We start from the raw sequence: 18,913 nt of genomic DNA, 5'->3' as shown, positions 1-18,913 counted from the left end.
AAGACGGTGGCAGAGCTGAAAACTGACGGCAGGAACCGGCTCACACAGTCCGTGACCCTAAGCACGAGGCGGCACTTCTGAGGACAATTGTTGGGTGCTGCTCGCTGTGGAATTCACTGAGCCGCTCGGCTGGGAGGGGACCCGCGCACGGCCTAGGCCTCACTGCCCGGAGCGGGGCTAAACACGTAACACGTGAGCTAGTTTGTTCCAAACAAGGGCCATGGAAGGCGCTGTGCGGTCAGCGAGCCCGTTGCCTTGGAATCCCCTGTCTGGTGGAGCGGGCCCTTGCACCGAGACCCGCGCGGTGACGCGCCGAGCGAAGCGGCTAGCTCCGCCCGGCGGGATCGCTGACCTGCGACAGGAAGGGGGGGACCGGGGCGCCCCCTGGCGGCTGCGGGCCCGGCTCACGCCCCCGCAGGGCGGAGGCACGTTCTAGTGACGGCGGAAGGGGGAGGGGCCTGTGCAGCCCGCCCCGGCAGGCAGCGGAGCGCTTGGCAGGGGGTGGTGGCCGCCATGTCGGCGGTGGCCCTGGAGGAGCTGTCGGCCCTAATGGCTATTTACTGCCAGCGGGATGAGTGCGCGGTGCTGGCCGTGTCAGGTGACTGTCGCGGCCGCAGGCGAGGCTGCTGTGCCGGCTGCAGGGCTCTGGAGGCGGCCGGCTGCCCCCATGGCCCGCCCCGCAGCAGCGCAGACCCTGCTGGGGGAGCTCGGAGACCCCGGGCTGCGCGTGTCCCGTGGGGTGAGGCTGGGTCAGGCCGCCTGGCAGCGTTTATGTCCGCAGCCCCCGGTCCCCGCCCCGCAGAGATGCCACTTTGCGTGAGGCCGAGCAGCCAGTAGCCCCTGACGGCTAGGCAGCCCTTCGTAACAAGCCCCCCCCCCCGCCTCTTTTCCTTCCCTACCTGCTGACCTGGCTCCTTAGCGGTTTGTGTTGGGGATTTCCTATGGGTTGTAGTGGGGTGAGCGAGTCAGTGAAGGGGCAAAGGTGGTGGGTGTCTAATCCGGCCAGTATTCAGCATAGCGCCCCCTTTCTCTCCCAGTTCTAGGCAGACCTTTGCCAAGTCTGTCCTGAGTGCAGGAGTCCCATCCTGTGCAGGATGGAGCACTGGTCTGTGGTAAGCGTTGTCAGACAAGTTCTAAGGGATACCTTGGGGGGTCTTCTCCCCTGGAAAATTGGTACCTTGTTCCTTTAACTCCTTGCTGTTCTGTGGCTTATAACGTCGGCAAGCGGTCCCTCTACCCCCGTATCCTGCCTGCCGCCAATGGCTGGTGCCAGATGCTTCAGAGAGAATGAATAGGACAGTTACAGAGTGATCCATCCGGGCCTAGCTTCTGGCAAGCGGAGGTTTAGGGCACCCGGAGCATGGGTTGTGTTGCTGGCCATCTTGGCTAATTGCCATAGATGGACTTGTCCTCCGTCAACTTTTCTAATTCTTTTTTAAACCCACTTATACTTTTGGCCTTCACAACATCCCCTGGAAATTAGTTCCACAGGTTGACTGTGTGTTGTGTGAAGGAATACTTCTGTATGTTTTAAACCTGCTGCCTGTTAATTTAATTGAGTGACCCCTGGTTCTTGTATTATGTGAAGTCATAAAAAACATTTCCTTATTTACTTTATCCATACATGCCATTCATGATTTTATAGACCTCTATCATGTTGCCTCTTAGCTGTCTCTTTTATAAGATGAACAGTCCCAATCTTTTTAATTTCTTCTCAAATGGAAGCTGTTCCCATACCCCTTAATGATTTTCCTTTTTTATCGGGTGTACTATCAGTTTAATATTGGATGCACTTTCTCTCCGGGTCTGTGCTGTCAGGGCAATAGCCTGGATGATCCAAGAGGTCTCTAGAATCTATGAAAATTAAAAACCTTTCCATAATGTACCCTCACAGCAAGCACTACCCTTGCATCCTACCTGTCTCCTAACATCTGCTTGTGAGCTGAGCTAAGCATTCTTTTCTGCTGCCAGCCACCTCTGAAGAACCCTAGACTCCTCTGTGGTGCTTTGCTGAAGTTCACTATTAGACTACTAAACAGTACTAATGCCGATAAAATATGCATCCAATATGTTGGCGAAATACTTAGCTTCTCTGGACTGCAGCATTATAAAATGCATCACTATCAGAATTTGCTTCCTATAGAAAATTCTGACAGCTTAATCTATTTTTGCATGCTTTCCCATCACAAAAAATGCTACTGTAAATAACTCATTTAATCTCTTGCCTTTTATTAGTTGTAGCAAATTCAGAAAGGTGTCTTTTGCCTGTCAGTTTCCTACCATGCATTTTTACTGTTTGCATCTTTGGCACAAGGCAAATTCTAATGAGTGTCACTCTCCTGTCACAATTTGCCATCTCCTCTAGTTCCCAGCATTGGACCTGCATTTAGTAAATAACAATAGGTGAATGACACTAATCAGAATTTGCTACCTGCCAGTAGAAAAGTGTAACTAACCTGATAAGCAGTTATACTTGAGATGAGTAACCAGGCTTGTAGGGCACATAGGGTTGTATAATGTTTAATAGATGGTAGCTATCACTATGTACGTGGGGCCTGAATCTCAATCACTCCCACCCTACACTTGATGGAGCAATCAAAAGTATCTTTGTGCATGTTTGTGTTCCCCATATTCTTGAACTGCATGGGGTCTGCTTGGTGTAAGTTAGACCATCCTCAGGGTTCTGTAATTAATGGTCTGTTTCCAGGGCTCCCTGTGGGTCCTGGGGAAGCAGAGAATAGCCATAGTGTGGTGCACTCTGGTCAGGCCCCCTGTGCTGGAGGCTTGGGAGCAGGGTAAATGTAGACCTATTATACTAGTTCTGTTAGAGCAGCCAGGGTTGCCCCTACATGTAGGATATTCTCAGGGGGCCATTTTTACCCACATGAAGATCTGCTGGAGTGATAGAAAGGGACCTACCTTACAGTTATAATCAGAGCTGCAGGACCCCGTTTAAAGAAGACCATAGCTTTATGCCCAAACCATGATCAAGCCTTGGAGTTTATCTACGAGCATACTTGGACTGAAATAACTTAACTGGTTTTAATTTATGTCTTTGTTGTTTTGGTGCAAGTTTTTGTGTGGATGCCTTAAAGAAGAGCTCCATGTAGCTTGAAAGCTTGTGTCTTCCACCAACAGAAGTTGGTCCATTAAAAGATACCACCTCACTGACCATGTCACTTTTGGTAGACTAAAACCCCTAGCTTTCTAAGGTTAACGATGTTCTTAAGATGCAAAAGATGTTTCTTATTAAAAATGATATATTGATTAATTTAAATGAGCTAATTACTTTACATGCCTCTTTGAAAGGATTAGTATTACAACAGAGCTCCATAATTTACTGGTTAATCCACTGTCTTCTTTCTAGTTTTAGTAATCTTGCAATAAAAATATATGTACATATTCAAAGCTCGTACTTTTGTGTGTAGTTTCTGAGTTAAAAATGGAATGTATGTGTTGCATATAGTGTCTTTCGGCAGGGGAGGAGGGGATCTCTCTGGCTAACATGGAACATAAAAAAAAAATCTGAAGTATTCCAGATCTGAATTTACTGATAAGCATGCTACTAGGTGTAGGGGGGAAAGGTAAGGAGAATGTGTTTAAAAAAATCTGTATTGGGTTCATTTTTTTAGCACATTAAATTTCATCAGAATGGTAATATGCTGCTCCTTATTTCAGATATCACATTCTAATATGAAGTCAGCTCAGGTGCTGTAGTTTGTGCGAGCATAGGAATAGTTTCTGTAGAATCCATTTGTGAAGGGTGCTGATCATTTGCTGTCTTTGTGCTGCAAGCAGTCTGCAACTTGAATGTACAAAGGCCAATATCATGCTTAAATCAACTTAAATATACTTAGATTTTTTTTAAATTCCAAGACCATAAAGATTTTGCACCAGTCCTCTGTTTAAAAGTAAGTGCCTCCAGCAGACGTAAATGAACGTGGCTGGTTTTTAATGCCCTTTTTCATGATGGTTCGGAACAATACACCTGTAGAGTTGCTGCTGTGCTGCTGCTTTCAGATTAGTTCACCATCACAGCAATGTGTTTCCCACAGTGAAAGGTGTGAGATTGTTGCAGATTTAAGGATGTGATAGCTGCAGCATGAGATTCTTGTTAGAGGAGTAAAATTGGCTTGTCTGTCTCCCTATCAGTTACTTCTGAGTCTGTGAGATCTGGGACCACAAATTAGTGAAAAAAACATGATAGGATTACCAGAAAGGCAACATCTTTTTCTGTTGCAGTAATTAAACAGGAAATGAATTTTTCTCCAGTTGATTTTAGTGTCTGAGTTTTAAAATTCACTGGCAACGCTGTTAAGTAAGATAGTGCAAGGAGAGGAATATAAAAATGCTTAGTACTGTTACGCGCAAATAAAGCCTTCACTTTTGCTGGCAATGCACCTGTTGTGCTGACAGAGGCTAGAGTGAGAAGGTTGTGCAGGTTATCCTATGTGCAATTCAGAGCTGAAGTATGTGCCAGGTATCTGTGTGACAGTACACAAGATGTTGGGGGCATGGGGAGGCCAGTGGTAAACCTGGAGAATTTGCTGCTAGATGGATCTTTCTGTCATCTCCCCAATGAGAAGGCTATATAGAGACTCCATAGGAGAAATGTGGACTATGTGAGGATTCCTCCCCCTCCATGTCAGCCCAGGGAGTTTGGATATTAATGATGAACTCTCATGCTTTGTTATGAATATAATATAAATGGTTTCAGTAAGAAAGCAGAGTGGGGAGGACTATGTGACTCAAAGATTGGAAATGGAATATAGAGCCCTTTTTATGTAGTGTACTAGTTTGAATCTGACCAAAGGTGGTAATTACCATTGATTGCTATTTAGTGATGTGTGAGAGACAAAATGATGGTCTCATTATAGTTCTGAGTGACCAAGTGTCCATGTTATACAAAACTACCATCACAGTTACTTAGATTGTAATTACACGTTATAATATTTAGACTAAACTCTTCAGAGCAGGGTTTGTCTGGTGTGTATATGTATGTACAGAGCCTAGCCCAGTGCTACTACGAAACAAGTATTTTTCCCTGTTAACTTTTATGAAATTATATGTATACAGAGAGAGAGAGAGAACAAACAAATGTAAACTATACACAAACTTTGCACAATAATAAAACTAATAATAATAATGGGCAATTTCAGCAGAGAGGCCAAGGACTGAATGGGCATGAATGCTGAACTAATCTCTTACCCTGAGAAGCAATCTCTCTAGATCAGGGTTGAGGTCCACTGGCAGGGTTCTGGGCCAACAGCTGCTTGGCCAGTGGGCTGCTGCCTGTAGAGGGAGAGCCTGGATGTGTCTATGATAGGCATAGATATGGAGACTTTAATCTGCTCTCAACCTGCACCTTTCATGAACACTAAATTTGCTTGTTTGAATGTGAATGAGGAATGGGCTATTAAATGGGAGTTAGATGTCTAAATGCCTTTAAAAACTATTCCTTAATGCCCGCAGGCACTTTTTAAAATTCTAGTATTAGTACTGAAGTGCCAAACAAACTGTGAGCATAAGCTGGTGCAATTCAGCTGAATTCAATGGATTTGCATCTGCTGCTGCCACTGGTGGATTTGGCGCTGTGTTTTTATTCAGAATGAGGATGACTGAGTGTGTTTGGAGACCTTTCTGAATGTAATGTTAATGTTTGATCGTTCGGTATGAAGGGCTGGTTATTTTATTTTATTTTAGACTACAGTGTTACAGAGGGTTCTTCGTATGAACAAGGATGAGGCTTTGGAAACAAAACTCTGGCTGATCTCTTAAAAGAGTATCCACATCATTTTCAGGTTGTTTCACTTATTAAATGGGGCTCAACTGTTATTTTATAGAGGGCACTGAAGTTAGTTGGCAGTATCAGCAATGACAATTAGACATTCTTAAACTGCCTATCATGTAAGGGAAAGTAAAACAAGGGTGCTGAGAAGGCAAGTCACTTCAGAAGAATTCATCTGAAACTTAAGTCAGCTTTACTCTGCCTTTCAAATCTGTCTCCTCTTGCCCTCATTTTAAAAAACAACTTGACATTTTAGTAACTTTTTAAAGAAATGGGGTGAAGTATTTGGAATACATCAAAAGGTTGAAACAGAGATGATCTGAAGGAGAACTTCTTTTATTAAATATCCTCTTTTTCTCTTATTACTGTGTATTCAGATTAGGTCTTTGTCCGCTCTTTTTATGTAATTAAGTTTTGTTTTATTTCTCTTAGAGCCATATCTTAATCAAAAAAAGAGTTTTGTAATAGAAATAAATCTATTTGCAATTTCCAATTTTACTGTCTTTGTTTATATGATTTATTATGTGACAGTCAGTTTTATACTTCTGTGGGAATCAAACTGTAATGCTGCTGAGAGTCATTTTATCCCATCTCTAGCATGGCATCATTTTATCACAACTTTAGCATGGAGCATGTTCTGTATATTACTTACTAGAAAAGTCTCTTTATAACACTTTAAGTATGATTTTTACTCTACAATATTTCCAGACCATAAAAAAAGCTCCACCAAACCCACCCAGCCAACCAACAAAAAACTATTTTGAAGGAGTTAAGATTGAGAATACGTACAAGTAATTTTGGGAAAAATGCACTGCAGAAATGTTGTTTTTTTTCTCCCAAACCAAGTGTTGTAAACATTGAATATTCAGAGCTAAGGTTGAACTTTAAAGAAATCTAAATGTGTTAAGATATGGAAACACACAGTTAGGACACTCAAACAATCTTAACTCTTCCCTGTAGTGACATCAACCAACAATCATGATTATGATAGAGGTATTTTAATGTTTGTCAGTCTAGATGAGATTAAATTGATTTTTGAAGATCTGTTCAATATTGTTTTCTTATGTTGTCACTACATAGCAGAGTTAAAGTTGTTCGGGTGCCTAACTGTCCAACTATACTGAAGACTATAGTTTTGCGTAAGTATAACTGTGGATAGAATTTGGCCTTCAGAACATTTATTACTCACGATGAGCCACAAGCCAAGCTTGACTTTTGAATCCAAGAAAGAGGTTTGTGAGTTTTTTTTTTTTTTTTTTTTTTTTTTTACAAACACCTTTTAACTTGTAAATTGAGAAAATTTGGTCTGGAAGTTGCTGAGAACATGGAATCCCACAGTGTTATTTTTAGTGTTGAACTGTTCTTTAAGGGTGGAATCTTCAAAAGTACTCACCATTGGCCTAACCTCACTCCCATTGAATTTGATGGTAAAACTCTTATCAGCTTTGGTAGGAGCAGACTTAAGACAATGCTGAGAGCTTTTGAAAAAATCTTTATTTCAGTTGCCCTCATTGTTGCTCCCCAGGTAAAAATTTTTTACTTGTGAGAAAATCCTTTGTGTTATTGACTTGTCAAGACTTAAAAGAAGGAAAAAGTTGTCACTCTCTTTATTAGAATGTTAATAACTTTCTTCTAGAATGTAATGCAAATATTTTATTCAGGATTCCATGTAAGCAAGAGATTTACAGCTTAAGTCACAAATTGTAAGAGACTTCAGAAATTTTCTGTGAAGAGTATCGGTCACTTGAATTGATTTTTTTTTAAGAAAGAAAATAATGTATTAACTTACTTATGTGCTACTGAAGTTTGTAATTTATATGCAGTTTATGATTATTTTTGGATGCCTTCCAGAGACAGATGGAATCACATTAAGAATTCAAACCAGCGTGAAAGGACTTTTGGATTCAGATATACTGTTAAAGCTGTCATTTCACTTGCCGATCAGTTATCCCTCAAGCCTGCCGAATATCTCCATTAATTCAGAACAGCTTACAAGGGCACAGTGTAAGGATGTGAAGGAAAGATTACTTGAGCAAGCCAAGAGACATCTTTCTGAACCCATGGTACATGAGCTGGTCCTCTGGATACAACAGAATATTAAGCACATCATTGGGCAATCAGAAACTTCAGTTTGCAACGAAAAAAGTACTTTGTCAAGATGCATAAGTACAGAGGATGGTATATGGACTATCCTTTTGCATTTAGATCACATGAGAGCTAAGACAAAATATGTCAAAACTGTGGAAAAATGGACTTCAGATCTAAGGCTGACTGGAAGACTGATGTTTATGGGCAAGATAATACTGATTCTTCTGCAAGGAGACAGAACCAGCATTAAGGTGCAAAAACATTGAATGTTGACTAGTCAAATTGATTTACTGCTGAGAGCTGTGTGTCTGAATAGAATACCTTGTGTTTGTTTTTCTAACATTACCAATTTTGGAAGCAGGTTGACTGATCATTAGGGGTATACATAGACCCAATCATTTCTTTATTCCTGCAAGCTCCAGTTTTCTTTCAGTGGCTGTCTTTACCTCATCTTTCATCATCACTAATCTGAAAAGTCTTGGATTATAAATTCTTTTTTTTTTTTTAAACAAAACAAAACATCTCTAAGGCCAATAGGAGTTTTGTACTTGCAGGGGTAGAAGGGGGGGATATCTTAAACTGACTGGAAAATTACAAAAAGATACTGTGTTTTGATCAAATTTTGAAGTTGTTTTTTCCATTGGTAAAGAGGTGTGGAAGAATATGATATAAAAGAGGTAGCACCAGCCTTTGGCACATGATTCTCCAGGGTAAGCATACTGGCGGGTTGGGCCGGTTTGTTTACCTGCCATGTCCTCAGGTTTGGCTGATCACGGCTCCCACTGGCCATGGTTCGCTGCTCCAAGCCAATCGGGGCTGTGGGAAGCGACGCGGGCCAAGAGATGTGCTGGCCGCAGCTTCCTGCCTTCCCTATTGGCCTGGAGCGGTGAACTGCGGACAGTGGGAGCTGCAATCGGCCGAACCTGCAGATGTGGCAGGTAAACAAACTGGCCCGGCCCACCAGGGTGCTTATCCTGGCGGGCCGCGCGCCAAAGGTTACCAATCCCTGATGTAAAATGACTATGAGTTCACGACATCTGCGAAAAGTAACCACCACCTTAAAAATATAGACTTACACTCCGCAGAATGGAATTATTATTTCTTCTTTGATTGTTTGCCCCTATGTGCGGTGCACTTTTGTTCCTTCAGGTTGTGCATGCACTGAGGGCTGGGGTTGTTTCTCTAGCAGTGTCCATATGGTCTGTGCGTGAACCACAGCTTTCGTTGTGCTCTTCACCAAGGGAATAAAGGGGGTTCATTAGGAGAGAGTTCTAAGGGTTGGTTCCCTTGGGAATCCCCCTTTGAGGTGTGGAGCCATTTTCCATATCTGCCCTGCCCCAACCTTCCAACAGTTGTGGGAAGTATGGCAAGGATCTTCAGCTTTAGGACCTACGATATGTGCTACAAGTCATTCCCAGTCACAGACTATCCCAACACTTGTCTGTACTGCCTGGGGGAAGAGCACATCCCTTCCAGGTGCAGTATCTGTAGGTGGTTCATGAATAGGACTAAACAATCCAGGAAGTTTTGGTGCTGCAAGTTCCTGATGGAGAAAGCCATGAAGGCGGGAGCAACCTCTTAGTGGGGAGACCCCCTATATGACTGCCTGAAGAAGGCAGGAATGGCCCCTCTTCTTCTTTTTCTTCAGTTCTGAGTCATTCCAAGATCTCTGCTTCCCCACCCCCAATTCCCTGGCTCTGAGAGACTCTGGAGAGCAGGGCCAGGGCAGATGGGGATGTAGGGGAATGGGAAGGGGGAGACATAAGTGCTCTCATAAGGACAAGAGGGAAGGTTCCCCATCCAGGTCCTCTAAAAAGAGGCAGAAGTCCCTGTTCCATACCAAGTCATTGGATACTTTGTGCTACATAGCAGGACTTCTTCTAAGGGCAAAACCACAGCATCCACTGGTTCCAGGGCTGCTTCTTCAGCACCAAAATCCTTGTTGGTACTGTTGGATAGGGCATCTTCTTTGGAAATCTGAGCGTCAAGACATCTCTATCAACTCCAGTTTGCCTCCTGGGTCTAGAAGACCTTTTACTGCTTCTGGAACCAGAGTCACTGCCCCCTTTCTAGGCCTTAATGGCTGGAACCAGGACTCCAGCCAGTACCAGTTATCAGTTCAGTACACTTTTCCATCCCTGCCCTCATGCAGGGATTTGAGCTAAACTGTCTTCGATACTGTTAGCAAATAGAAGTAGGCCATCTCTGCCTCATCTGGTACTAAAGGCTCCCCTACAGGATCCAGGATCAGAAACTTTGGAATTGGAAGAGGACTACGATAGACACCCTGCTCAGAGAGGCTCCTTGAGAGGATTTAGTCCAGACAGAAAACTCAGAATTGTAGGCAGGCTGAGAAATACTCCCTTCTCCCAAAGGGGTCAGGCCTCTTAGCTTCTTTCTCATGCAGATTAGACCTGGATTGTTTCTGTCTAGTATTCTTTTTGGCCACTGACACCATCAAGGAGTTGGGAGATGGATGAAAGAATAAGTATTCTAACCCATTCATTGGTACAAAATATTTTTTTTCAGCCTGCTTGGACACTGATGGACTTATGGCCGCTGTATGTCTGAAGGCCTTGGCAGGTTCAAGGATGGCCTTGTTTATAGGAAGAGCCATTCTGCTTGGACCTAAACTATGTAAAATGTCCAGCAGTTTGTGTTATGCTTGCTGGACCTCTTCCAGAGGAATCTGAAGTGACTACCGTTCTGTTAAGACTTGAAAGGGTTTGAGATAGTCATGGTGCAGCAGGGAATTTAGAATCACCACGTCATCAGAGCGAGAAGAGGACAAAGTCACAGAAGATTCTCTCCCCTCGCTGTCCCTCTAGAGCTACACAACCGCTCTGCTTTTTCCCTTCCCTCTGGAGGCTGACTTTCCTACTAATCTGTCTGGATAGAAATCACAGTGGACAAATGGGTGCTAGAGGTCATCTCCTCAGGGTACATCATCCAGTTCTGTTCCCTGCCCCACCTCATCCACCTTCCCACCCTCTTCAGGGACCCCTCTCACCAGAGGATTCTTCTGCATGAGGGAAAATGGCTCTTTGAACTGGAGGCAATAGAACTAGTACCTTCAGCAGCAAGGGGAAAGGGATTCTACTCAAGATACTTTCTTGTCCACAAGAAAACAGAGGATGGAGACCTGTTCTGGACCTCAGGGAACTGAACAAGTTTATCCACTTTGTAAAGTTCAGGATGGTGACCCTGTCATCTATTATCCCATCACTAGATCAAGACAATTGATTATCAGCCCTCAGTCTCAAAGATGCCTACTTTTATATAGGCATTCAGCTGGCACACAAGAAATTCCTGAGCACTGTCCATACAGGGTCCTCACCTTTGGGCTTTTGATGGCAGTGTGCATGTTTACTAAAGTATTATTGGTGATAGCAGCTCACTTTCACTGGCAACAGGCAATGGTTTACTCATACCTAGATGACTGACACCTAAAGTGCAATCTTACCAGGAAACATGAGATGCAACCAGAATGCTGGACCTCAGAGTGAACCTGGAAAAGTCCACCCTGAAACTCTTATGGTCGATAGAATTCATTGGGGCAAGGTTGGGTGCTATTACAGCATACTTGCCAGATAACTTCTTCCTCTCCATCGTCAGGCTCATACGACTCTTTGGAGCTCCAGAATGTCTGTCTGATCCTGCCTGACACTGGTGGGTCATATGGTTGTGAGCACTTATGTGACTCCATTTATGAGGCTTCATCTCAGATGTGTACAAGGCTGGTTACAGTCTGTTTACACTCCAAGCAAGTACAGTCTTGACTTGCTTGATATGATTCCCAAAGGGTCTTAGCCTCCCTTACTTCATGGAAAGACAGAGCAAGGGTGTGCGTAATGCAGGTAACATTCAACCTACTGCTCCCAGCAAGGCCTGTAACAACAGCTGTGTCCTGTTTAGGTTGGGGGTGCACCTCTGGAGGGTCAGGTGGTCCAAAGAACATGGTCCCCTCAGGGATCTATGCCTCATTTCAGTGTGTTGGAGCTAACAGAAGTCAGATTGGCCTGCAAACAATTCCTTTCTGGCATCTGCAGATAGTCAGTTCAACTACTGTTGGATAACATTATGGCAGGCTGTTATATCAATGAGCCCACTCCTCTCTGCTCTGCACAGAGGCCATTGCCCTTAGGGACTGGTGTATTCCCATGCAAATTACCCTAACTGCTATCCACCTTCCAGTGATCCATAACACCTGGCAGATTGTCTGAGTAGACGTTTCTCCACAGAACTTGAGTGGGAGCTGCATGATGTGACTCTGTAGGTGGTGTTCCAGTTATGGGGTCTTCTATCCTTGGACCTGTTTGTGTCCCATCTGAATCATAAGTGCAAGGAGTTCTGTTCCAGAGGTGGTTGTAGCCTGGGCTTTCTGGGTGACATGTTTCTTATACAATGTTTGGGAGTCTTGTACACATTTCCCGATTTCTTACCTTGATTGTTGACTAGACAAAACGCAAGTCATCCTTATAGTGCCAGCTTGAGGCTGGCAAGTCTTGTACCCAATGCTTCTGCAACTATCGGCCTGACCTTCTCTCTGCCTTCCCCTTATATATCAGCTACTAACCCAGGACAAAGAATGAACACGCCTTCTCAACCCAGTCATGCTTCATCTGAGGACATGGTATTTGGAAGCTGTTGGAGTTAGAGAAGGCCTTTTCATGTTAAGTTCAGGACATCCTGAGTAGCAGCAGAAAGTGCTCTAGCAGGGGCTGTTATTAAAGTGAAGTGGAATAGGTTTATGTTGTGTAAACAACAAGGAATTTCCCCTTTTCAGGCTAAGACCCCAGACGTACTGGGCTACCTCTTGTCCTTACAATGCTTGCTGTTTTCTTCCTCCAAGTACACCTGTTGGCCATCAGCATGTTTCATTTTCCAATAGATGTCTACTCCGTATTTTCCCACCCAGCCACTGCCCATGTCCTGAAGGGTTTAAGACTTCCCTCTGGTATCAAAACTGGTACCATCCTGGGACTGGAACCTTATTTTATCAACCCTCACTGTCTCATTCCTGAGGCAGTTCCAAGCATTTCATAATGGTTTTTTTTTAATATTAGTCCAACTAAAAACCTGTGGTGAAAAATTAATAACAGAAGTGTTTCTATCACTCAGAATGCTATGAGTTTATAGTGAATGCTTTTGGGTGTCTAATCTCCTTGGCCCTACATGATCAGTGGTTCTCAAATTTTTGTACTGGCGACCCCTTTCACATAGCAAGCCTCTAAGTGTGACCCCACCCTATAAATTAAAAACACTTTAAAATATATTTAACACCATTATAAATGCTGGAGGCAAAGTGGAATTTGGGGTGGAGGGTGACAGCTCGTGACCCCCCATGTAATTAGCTTGTGACCAGTTTGAGAACCTCTGTGCTAGAATGATGATTTCCTTTGTGAAGCATCAGTCGACCAGAGCACTTAAGAATGTGCTTAATTTTAAGCACTATGAGTAATCCTATCAAGTTCGATCAGACTCTGTATACTTGGAATGAGCACTTTCCAGGTTTGTTTGGAATATTCTGAAATAGTTTCTGTGCATGTGGAATAGATCTTTAAGGGGGGAGGGATAGCTAAGAGGGGTAAAAATCTGTCGGGGGATTGGTCCTGCTTTGAGCAGGGGGTTGGACTAGATGACCTCCCGAGGTCCCTTCTAACCCTGATATTCTGTGATTCTATATCAGGGGTCGACAACCTTTCAGGAGTGGTGTGCCGAGTCTTCATTTATTCACTCTAATTTAAGATTTCGCGTGCCAGTAATAAATTTTAACATTTTTAGAAGGTCTCTTTCTATAAGTCTATAATATAAAACTAAACTATTGTTGTATGTAAAGTAAATAAGGTTACTAAAAAGTTTAAGAAGCTTCATTTAAAATTAAATTAAAATGCAGAACCCCTCCAACCAGTGGCCAGGACTCAGGCAATGTGAGTGCCACTGAAAATCAGCTCGTGTGCTGTCTTTGGCACACGTGCCATAGGTTGCCGACCCCTGTTCTATATTCTGTGATTCTAAGTATACCTCCAAGATGTTATAGCATACTCTGATTTTTTTTTTTTTTCATTTAGGAATACTTGATTCTTCAGAAAACCTCTAAAGTAGATGTGGACTCAAGCGGAAAGAAATGCAAAGAGAAAATGATTAGTGTGCTGTGTGAAACAAAAGTACAGAGCGAGCATAAAAGGTATAATTTAGTATTATTGCAGATAGAAAAGCAACCGAACTGATGATTACATTGTGACAAATCTAGGCATATTCATGTGTTTTCTTGTACAATGTAGGTTTCAGGCATTTGAAGTCAAAGAATATTCAACTTTGGATGAGATACAAAAGGAATTTGAAGCTGCAGGACTTATTGATCTTTTCTCTGAATTTGTGCCTGCTTTGTTAAAATAAATTTGTAAGAAAACATTGGAATCTTTGATTATAGCAGCAGTTGACTGTAGAGAGTGAGAAGATAAAATGGAATGTTTGTTTGAGAACATCTTTAAAGCCGCTCTGAAGCAAAATGCCAAAGAAGAAGACATCTACTTGCGAGAAACAAAAGGCAATTCACATGTTATGAAAAGATCATGTTTTTGACGGTGCATTGAGTTTTGACAGGAAATGCTGAGTTTAACAGTTGAACCGTTAGGTCAAATATGAAGGATGATGGGGAAAAATCACCATTCCTTTTCTCTGAGATTCAGTTAGAATTGTATCATCTCCAGTTGTCCTGTAATTAAAGTATATTTGTCAGGATATTTGGTTTCATTCTGTTTTCAAATATATCCTTATGAAGCTGGTTCTTTAACTTGCACAGCTAGAAAGATCTATTACTTTTGCTATTCAATAACTTTTAAAAAATCAGCAATAATATGAATATGCATTATAATTAGTAAACATGGTTTAAAAATAAAAGCTTAGAATAATTAAAGATAAATACATTTTTGAACCCCCTATAACTTGCCATCCTGAAGCCGCTGCTATGTATCTCCTCCATTTGTGTTACTCCAGTAAACGTTTTACAATTGATTTAAATAGTTAGGGTTAAGATTGTAATTGTAAAAGTATCAGGATGAAAAAAGCAAGATTGAAACTGGTTTATGAATTTTTTGCTTTGATGCTACACTAGGATGATTGTATCAGGGGGGTTTTTCCCTTAATTTCTGGAGGGCTGGGGCTAGCCAAACCTGATTACCGAATGAGTCACACCTGGGAGAGATTACGGTGATTGCTCTATAAAGAGCAGCAGGAGGCTGCAATGTAGGGTGCATAAGGGAGGTGGCTGGCCCAGTTACAATCATGTGAGCTCAGTGCCTCTGCTGGCAATAAGGCTAGACATTTTGAAATGACTCGTAAAATTCTTTTCAAAGAGTTGTATAGTTTTATGAGGTGAGAAGTTAAATTAACTCTAATTGTTGGACTGTGCAGACCTGTGAGCAGTTAGGGCCTGACCCTACAAGCCAGTTAAGGTTGTGCAGATATAAGGGTCCATACTGGCTTATTTATTTACAGGATAAAGGCATAAAATATTTTCCAAGTACCACTTGAATTTAGGGCATGCTATTTTAATAACTCTCATGGTCCAGAATGTATAAAAAGTCTCAAGTTGGGTATTTAAGTTGACTGGAAAGGTTAAGCCATGTTTAATATTTTCTTTTAAGGCATGATGACTCTAGATGGTCACTGCAACAAGAAATTGGTTTGCGCTGTTACATGCTTTCTTAAACGTCAAACATCTTTCCAATTGTGACCCTGAATTTCAGAAGTCTAACACACTTTTAATTTGAAATGAACATTCTAAAGAGGACGTTAACATAAAGGCCTAGACAGATAATTGTTTACCTCTTTGGAAATGAATAATAGTTTTGAAGGAACTTATTTAAATTCGTTTGTTAATATTCTTCCAGGGTGTTCAGTATTACAGGAAGAAAGGAGGAAACTTAGAAACTTACTGAAATTGCATGACTTTTCAGCTATTAATGAACAAGAATTTTAAACATTTCTGGTCTGATGAGTCTAGAAATTCAAGTTTACTACCTAAATGGGCAAGGAGCTCACCTGCTTGTTTAAGGAAGAGATAATGAGAATCAGTCCCAGAATGTTCGTCTCTTGCTTTAAACAATATATTTCTATACAAGCAGTTTAGCTCTTTGCCCATTTAGGTAGTATACTTGAATTTCTAGACTCACTTCTTGGACAAGAAATGTATACAATTCTAGTTTGTGAATAAACTCCCTTTCACCATTTCTCTAACTCAAGCATCTCTTCACAACGCTTAATTGTTAGCACAGAAAATAATTTCACCAGCTTGTTTTACTTCACCGTAATCTCAATAGATTCTTAACAATGACCTTTACAAACCCACTTCTGTAACTTCTATTTGTTTTTGTAATAATACTTAGCTCTTCTCAAGTTCAGAATGCTTTATAATCATTATCTATTTAACCTTGCAGCACCCCCTTGACAGATATAAGTAAAATCATCCATTGTACAAATTTGGAAGAGCTGGGTCTCACAGTACCCAACAATGGCATTTCATTTGATTGTAGGTCTGATAGTTATTCAAACATGCAGTCTATAATGCTTGCTCACCAGCAACCAAATCCCTTCAGATGTTTCTTGTTTGCTTTATGGATTCACTCAAACCATTTTAAGTCATCTTGTCTCCTTTCTACAGATGGAGAAGCTGATGCATTGAGGTTAAAAGAATTCCCAAAGCCCTAGAAGGAGTCATTATCAGAGGGGACGCAACCATGTTCAGTGTTACATCACACCTGTCCCTTTAGGTGTGTTTCAAAAACCAGTGTTGTAATGTTTGAGATTTCAAATGAATAATCGGATGTGACATGACTTTTTTTGGAGTTCCTCAAACTCTAATGAGTTGTTAGGCAATTTTTATTTAAAAACATAATTTTTATTTGATAGCAAAATTTCTTAACAAGCCTTTCACTGTGTAGTATTTCCAGTATTTCATGCATCAGAAAGCAAAATCTGACCTAAACAGGCTTTAAAAAACATTTTTCATCTCTTATTTTAAAATGACTCCTTAGGAAAAAGGGAATCCAACTTTATAGCATGGTTACTGTAAGTGTAAATGAGTGTCTGAATTTCTACCTTTGTGATACAGAATAACAATAAAACACAAGAGCCTAAAAATGTTAAAGTAAAAATTGGGGTTTTTACGATTGCATTAGCTAGTCCTAATTTAAAAACCAAATAACATGTTGGTGAAATAGGAGACCTTCAGTAGATACAATGAGTAGTCAAATGAACCTCTGTCCAAAGTCAGAAACTCAGAATACTAAAAGACTAATGGAAATTCATGGTGATAAAGTGAAGTGGTGGTCGCTTTTATTTTCACTAGTGCCTTGAGCAACATTAGCAACAGAAGCTTTGCAATAAATCTACCTCAGTCTGCAAAATTATATGCTGTAAACTACACTAGGCAAAATGTTGGATGCCCAGACTGAAAAGTTAGCATGGAAAAATGAATAAGTGGATGAGTCCAGTGTAACATCAAAATCTATTTCAAAATCTTAGCCAGTGAAACCTTATTTAGTGCCTAATTCAACATGCATTAAAATAATTGTAAACGGATCAGGTCCCTGCTGACTAGGAATAGCTCTCCTCAGACTTGCATATGACAGAAAAGCGGCTGGAATTCTTTTGCGCACAGGATGTGGTGCTCATTCTAGCAAGGCTGGGTGCAGACTCCTTGAAAGTCTGACCTTTCTCACAGTTGAGTGCTAATAACTGTAAAGACAGCCATTTGCAGTGCACAATTGACACAGATACCTATGTGTGGTTCACTGCTGTGTGTCTGCTACTTGTCAGGCCTGACATACTCATTACATCAAATACTGGTATGATATTTATTTAAAAGATGACGTAATATATCATTTATAACGCACTTGTCACTAATGACACTATGAAATGTTTGTAATGACTTAGTAGGTGAAATTATGGATACTCTCTGATAGTATGTCCTGGAGAGTGTAAACCTACTAAGGTGACAAAACAGGTTTCTTCTGTTTAAAGAGAAAAGAAAATATGATGCCAGATGCATGTTCACGAAAGAGTGCTCTCACCTGCTGTCTCCAAGTAAAGCCAGTAGCTAACCTTCTTGCATCTTTGCAAGGCGGGAGACATGACGCTAAGAGCATCCCAGTGCCAGAAGGTAAGGATCTCACTGGTATCAGGTAATGAGATTCAGCTGGCCTGACCAGTACAGTGTAGCCCAACACACTATGGTTATAATCTGTAACTATAAGGTGTCATGTACCCCCACAGATTTGTTTGCTTCCCAGCAGAAAATGATAGGGAAGTAAAGGAAAGCCACAAGCGGTCACACACCCCTCCCCAGAAGCGCGAGTGCCTCATTTTCAGTGCTTGGAGAGGCTGGTGGAGAGGTAAATCACTGCAGGGGGAGGGAGATGGGGCTGGGGCATGCTGCTGCGCCCCCCATTTCTGCAAATGCAGAGCTGTCTAGCAGCTCAGTCTTGTTGACTCTGCAGCTGGACACCACTTCCTGGGTCCTAGTGCTGGTTGTCTTCCCTGGCTCTGTGTGCTGGGTGCCATGTTTTCTGTACAACAGTGAGTTCCTGCGGTGGGCAGGGTAAGGGGAGTGGAGCAAAGGAGGTGGGGTGTAGGGAGTGGGGTGGGATAGGGCAGGGGAAAAAGGGGTAGGGGACAGTTGGGAGAAAGGAAGGGACAATAGGGAAGGGGGATGGAAAGGGGAAAAGGGGATAGGAGAATGGGGGGGAGCAAGAGCCCAGCATGCGCACTTCCCCCAGCAGCAGCTGGGGCTCCCCCATTAAACAGGCCCATCGAATCCCCACCACAGTGAGCCCCCACCCTGCACCTGGACCCTCCTGACAAGCAGGCCCGGCCCTTGTTCTGTGTCAGGGTTGGGGGGAGGTCCTCTCCCACTCTTCTGCAGCCAGTGACCTGCACTCCCCATTGCCATGCTGGAGCCTCTACATTTATTTATTGACACAATTTGCAGAATTTTAAAATAATTGTGCACAGAATTGTTTTGTGTGGAACAGA

The 18,913-nt window shown here is 42.3% G+C and overlaps 1 protein-coding gene and 1 long non-coding RNA gene across 7 annotated transcripts in view; one reads left to right on the top strand and one right to left on the bottom strand.

The window, feature by feature from the left end:
* The window catches only part of LOC127054795 (uncharacterized), an 88,020-nt gene extending 86,914 nt beyond the window's left edge, over positions 1 to 1,106 (bottom strand). For 3 of the 4 annotated variants that reach the window (XR_007775340.1, XR_007775338.1, XR_007775337.1), the window contains exon 1: positions 908 to 1,106. This is a non-coding gene — a long non-coding RNA (uncharacterized LOC127054795). Of the gene's footprint in view, positions 1 to 352; positions 451 to 907 lie in introns of those variants that run through there. The other variant, XR_007775339.1, reaches the window with a different exon arrangement.
* RWDD3 (RWD domain containing 3) lies at positions 124 to 14,620 on the top strand. Of its 3 annotated transcripts, none has more exons than XM_050960994.1 (4): positions 124 to 425; positions 7,640 to 8,127; positions 13,948 to 14,063; positions 14,161 to 14,620. In XM_050960994.1, the coding sequence occupies exons 1-4, from the start codon at positions 221 to 223 to the stop codon at positions 14,273 to 14,275; spliced, it is 924 nt and encodes a 307-aa protein (XP_050816951.1). In that variant the 5' UTR covers positions 124 to 220; the 3' UTR covers positions 14,276 to 14,620. The 3 variants fall into 3 exon arrangements, with proteins under 3 accessions (XP_050816951.1, XP_050816949.1, XP_050816950.1); XM_050960992.1 differs by lacking the exon at positions 124 to 425 and adding an exon at positions 432 to 598; XM_050960993.1 differs by lacking the exon at positions 124 to 425 and adding an exon at positions 1,133 to 3,584.
* The last annotated feature ends 4,293 nt before the right edge of the window (positions 14,621 to 18,913 follow it).

Source organism: Gopherus flavomarginatus, chromosome 7 (assembly GCF_025201925.1).
Source record: "Gopherus flavomarginatus isolate rGopFla2 chromosome 7, rGopFla2.mat.asm, whole genome shotgun sequence".
Lineage (NCBI taxonomy): Eukaryota > Metazoa > Chordata > Testudines > Testudinidae > Gopherus > Gopherus flavomarginatus.
Note: the sequence above shows the minus strand (reverse complement) of the source record. Positions and strands in the feature narration are given on the sequence as shown.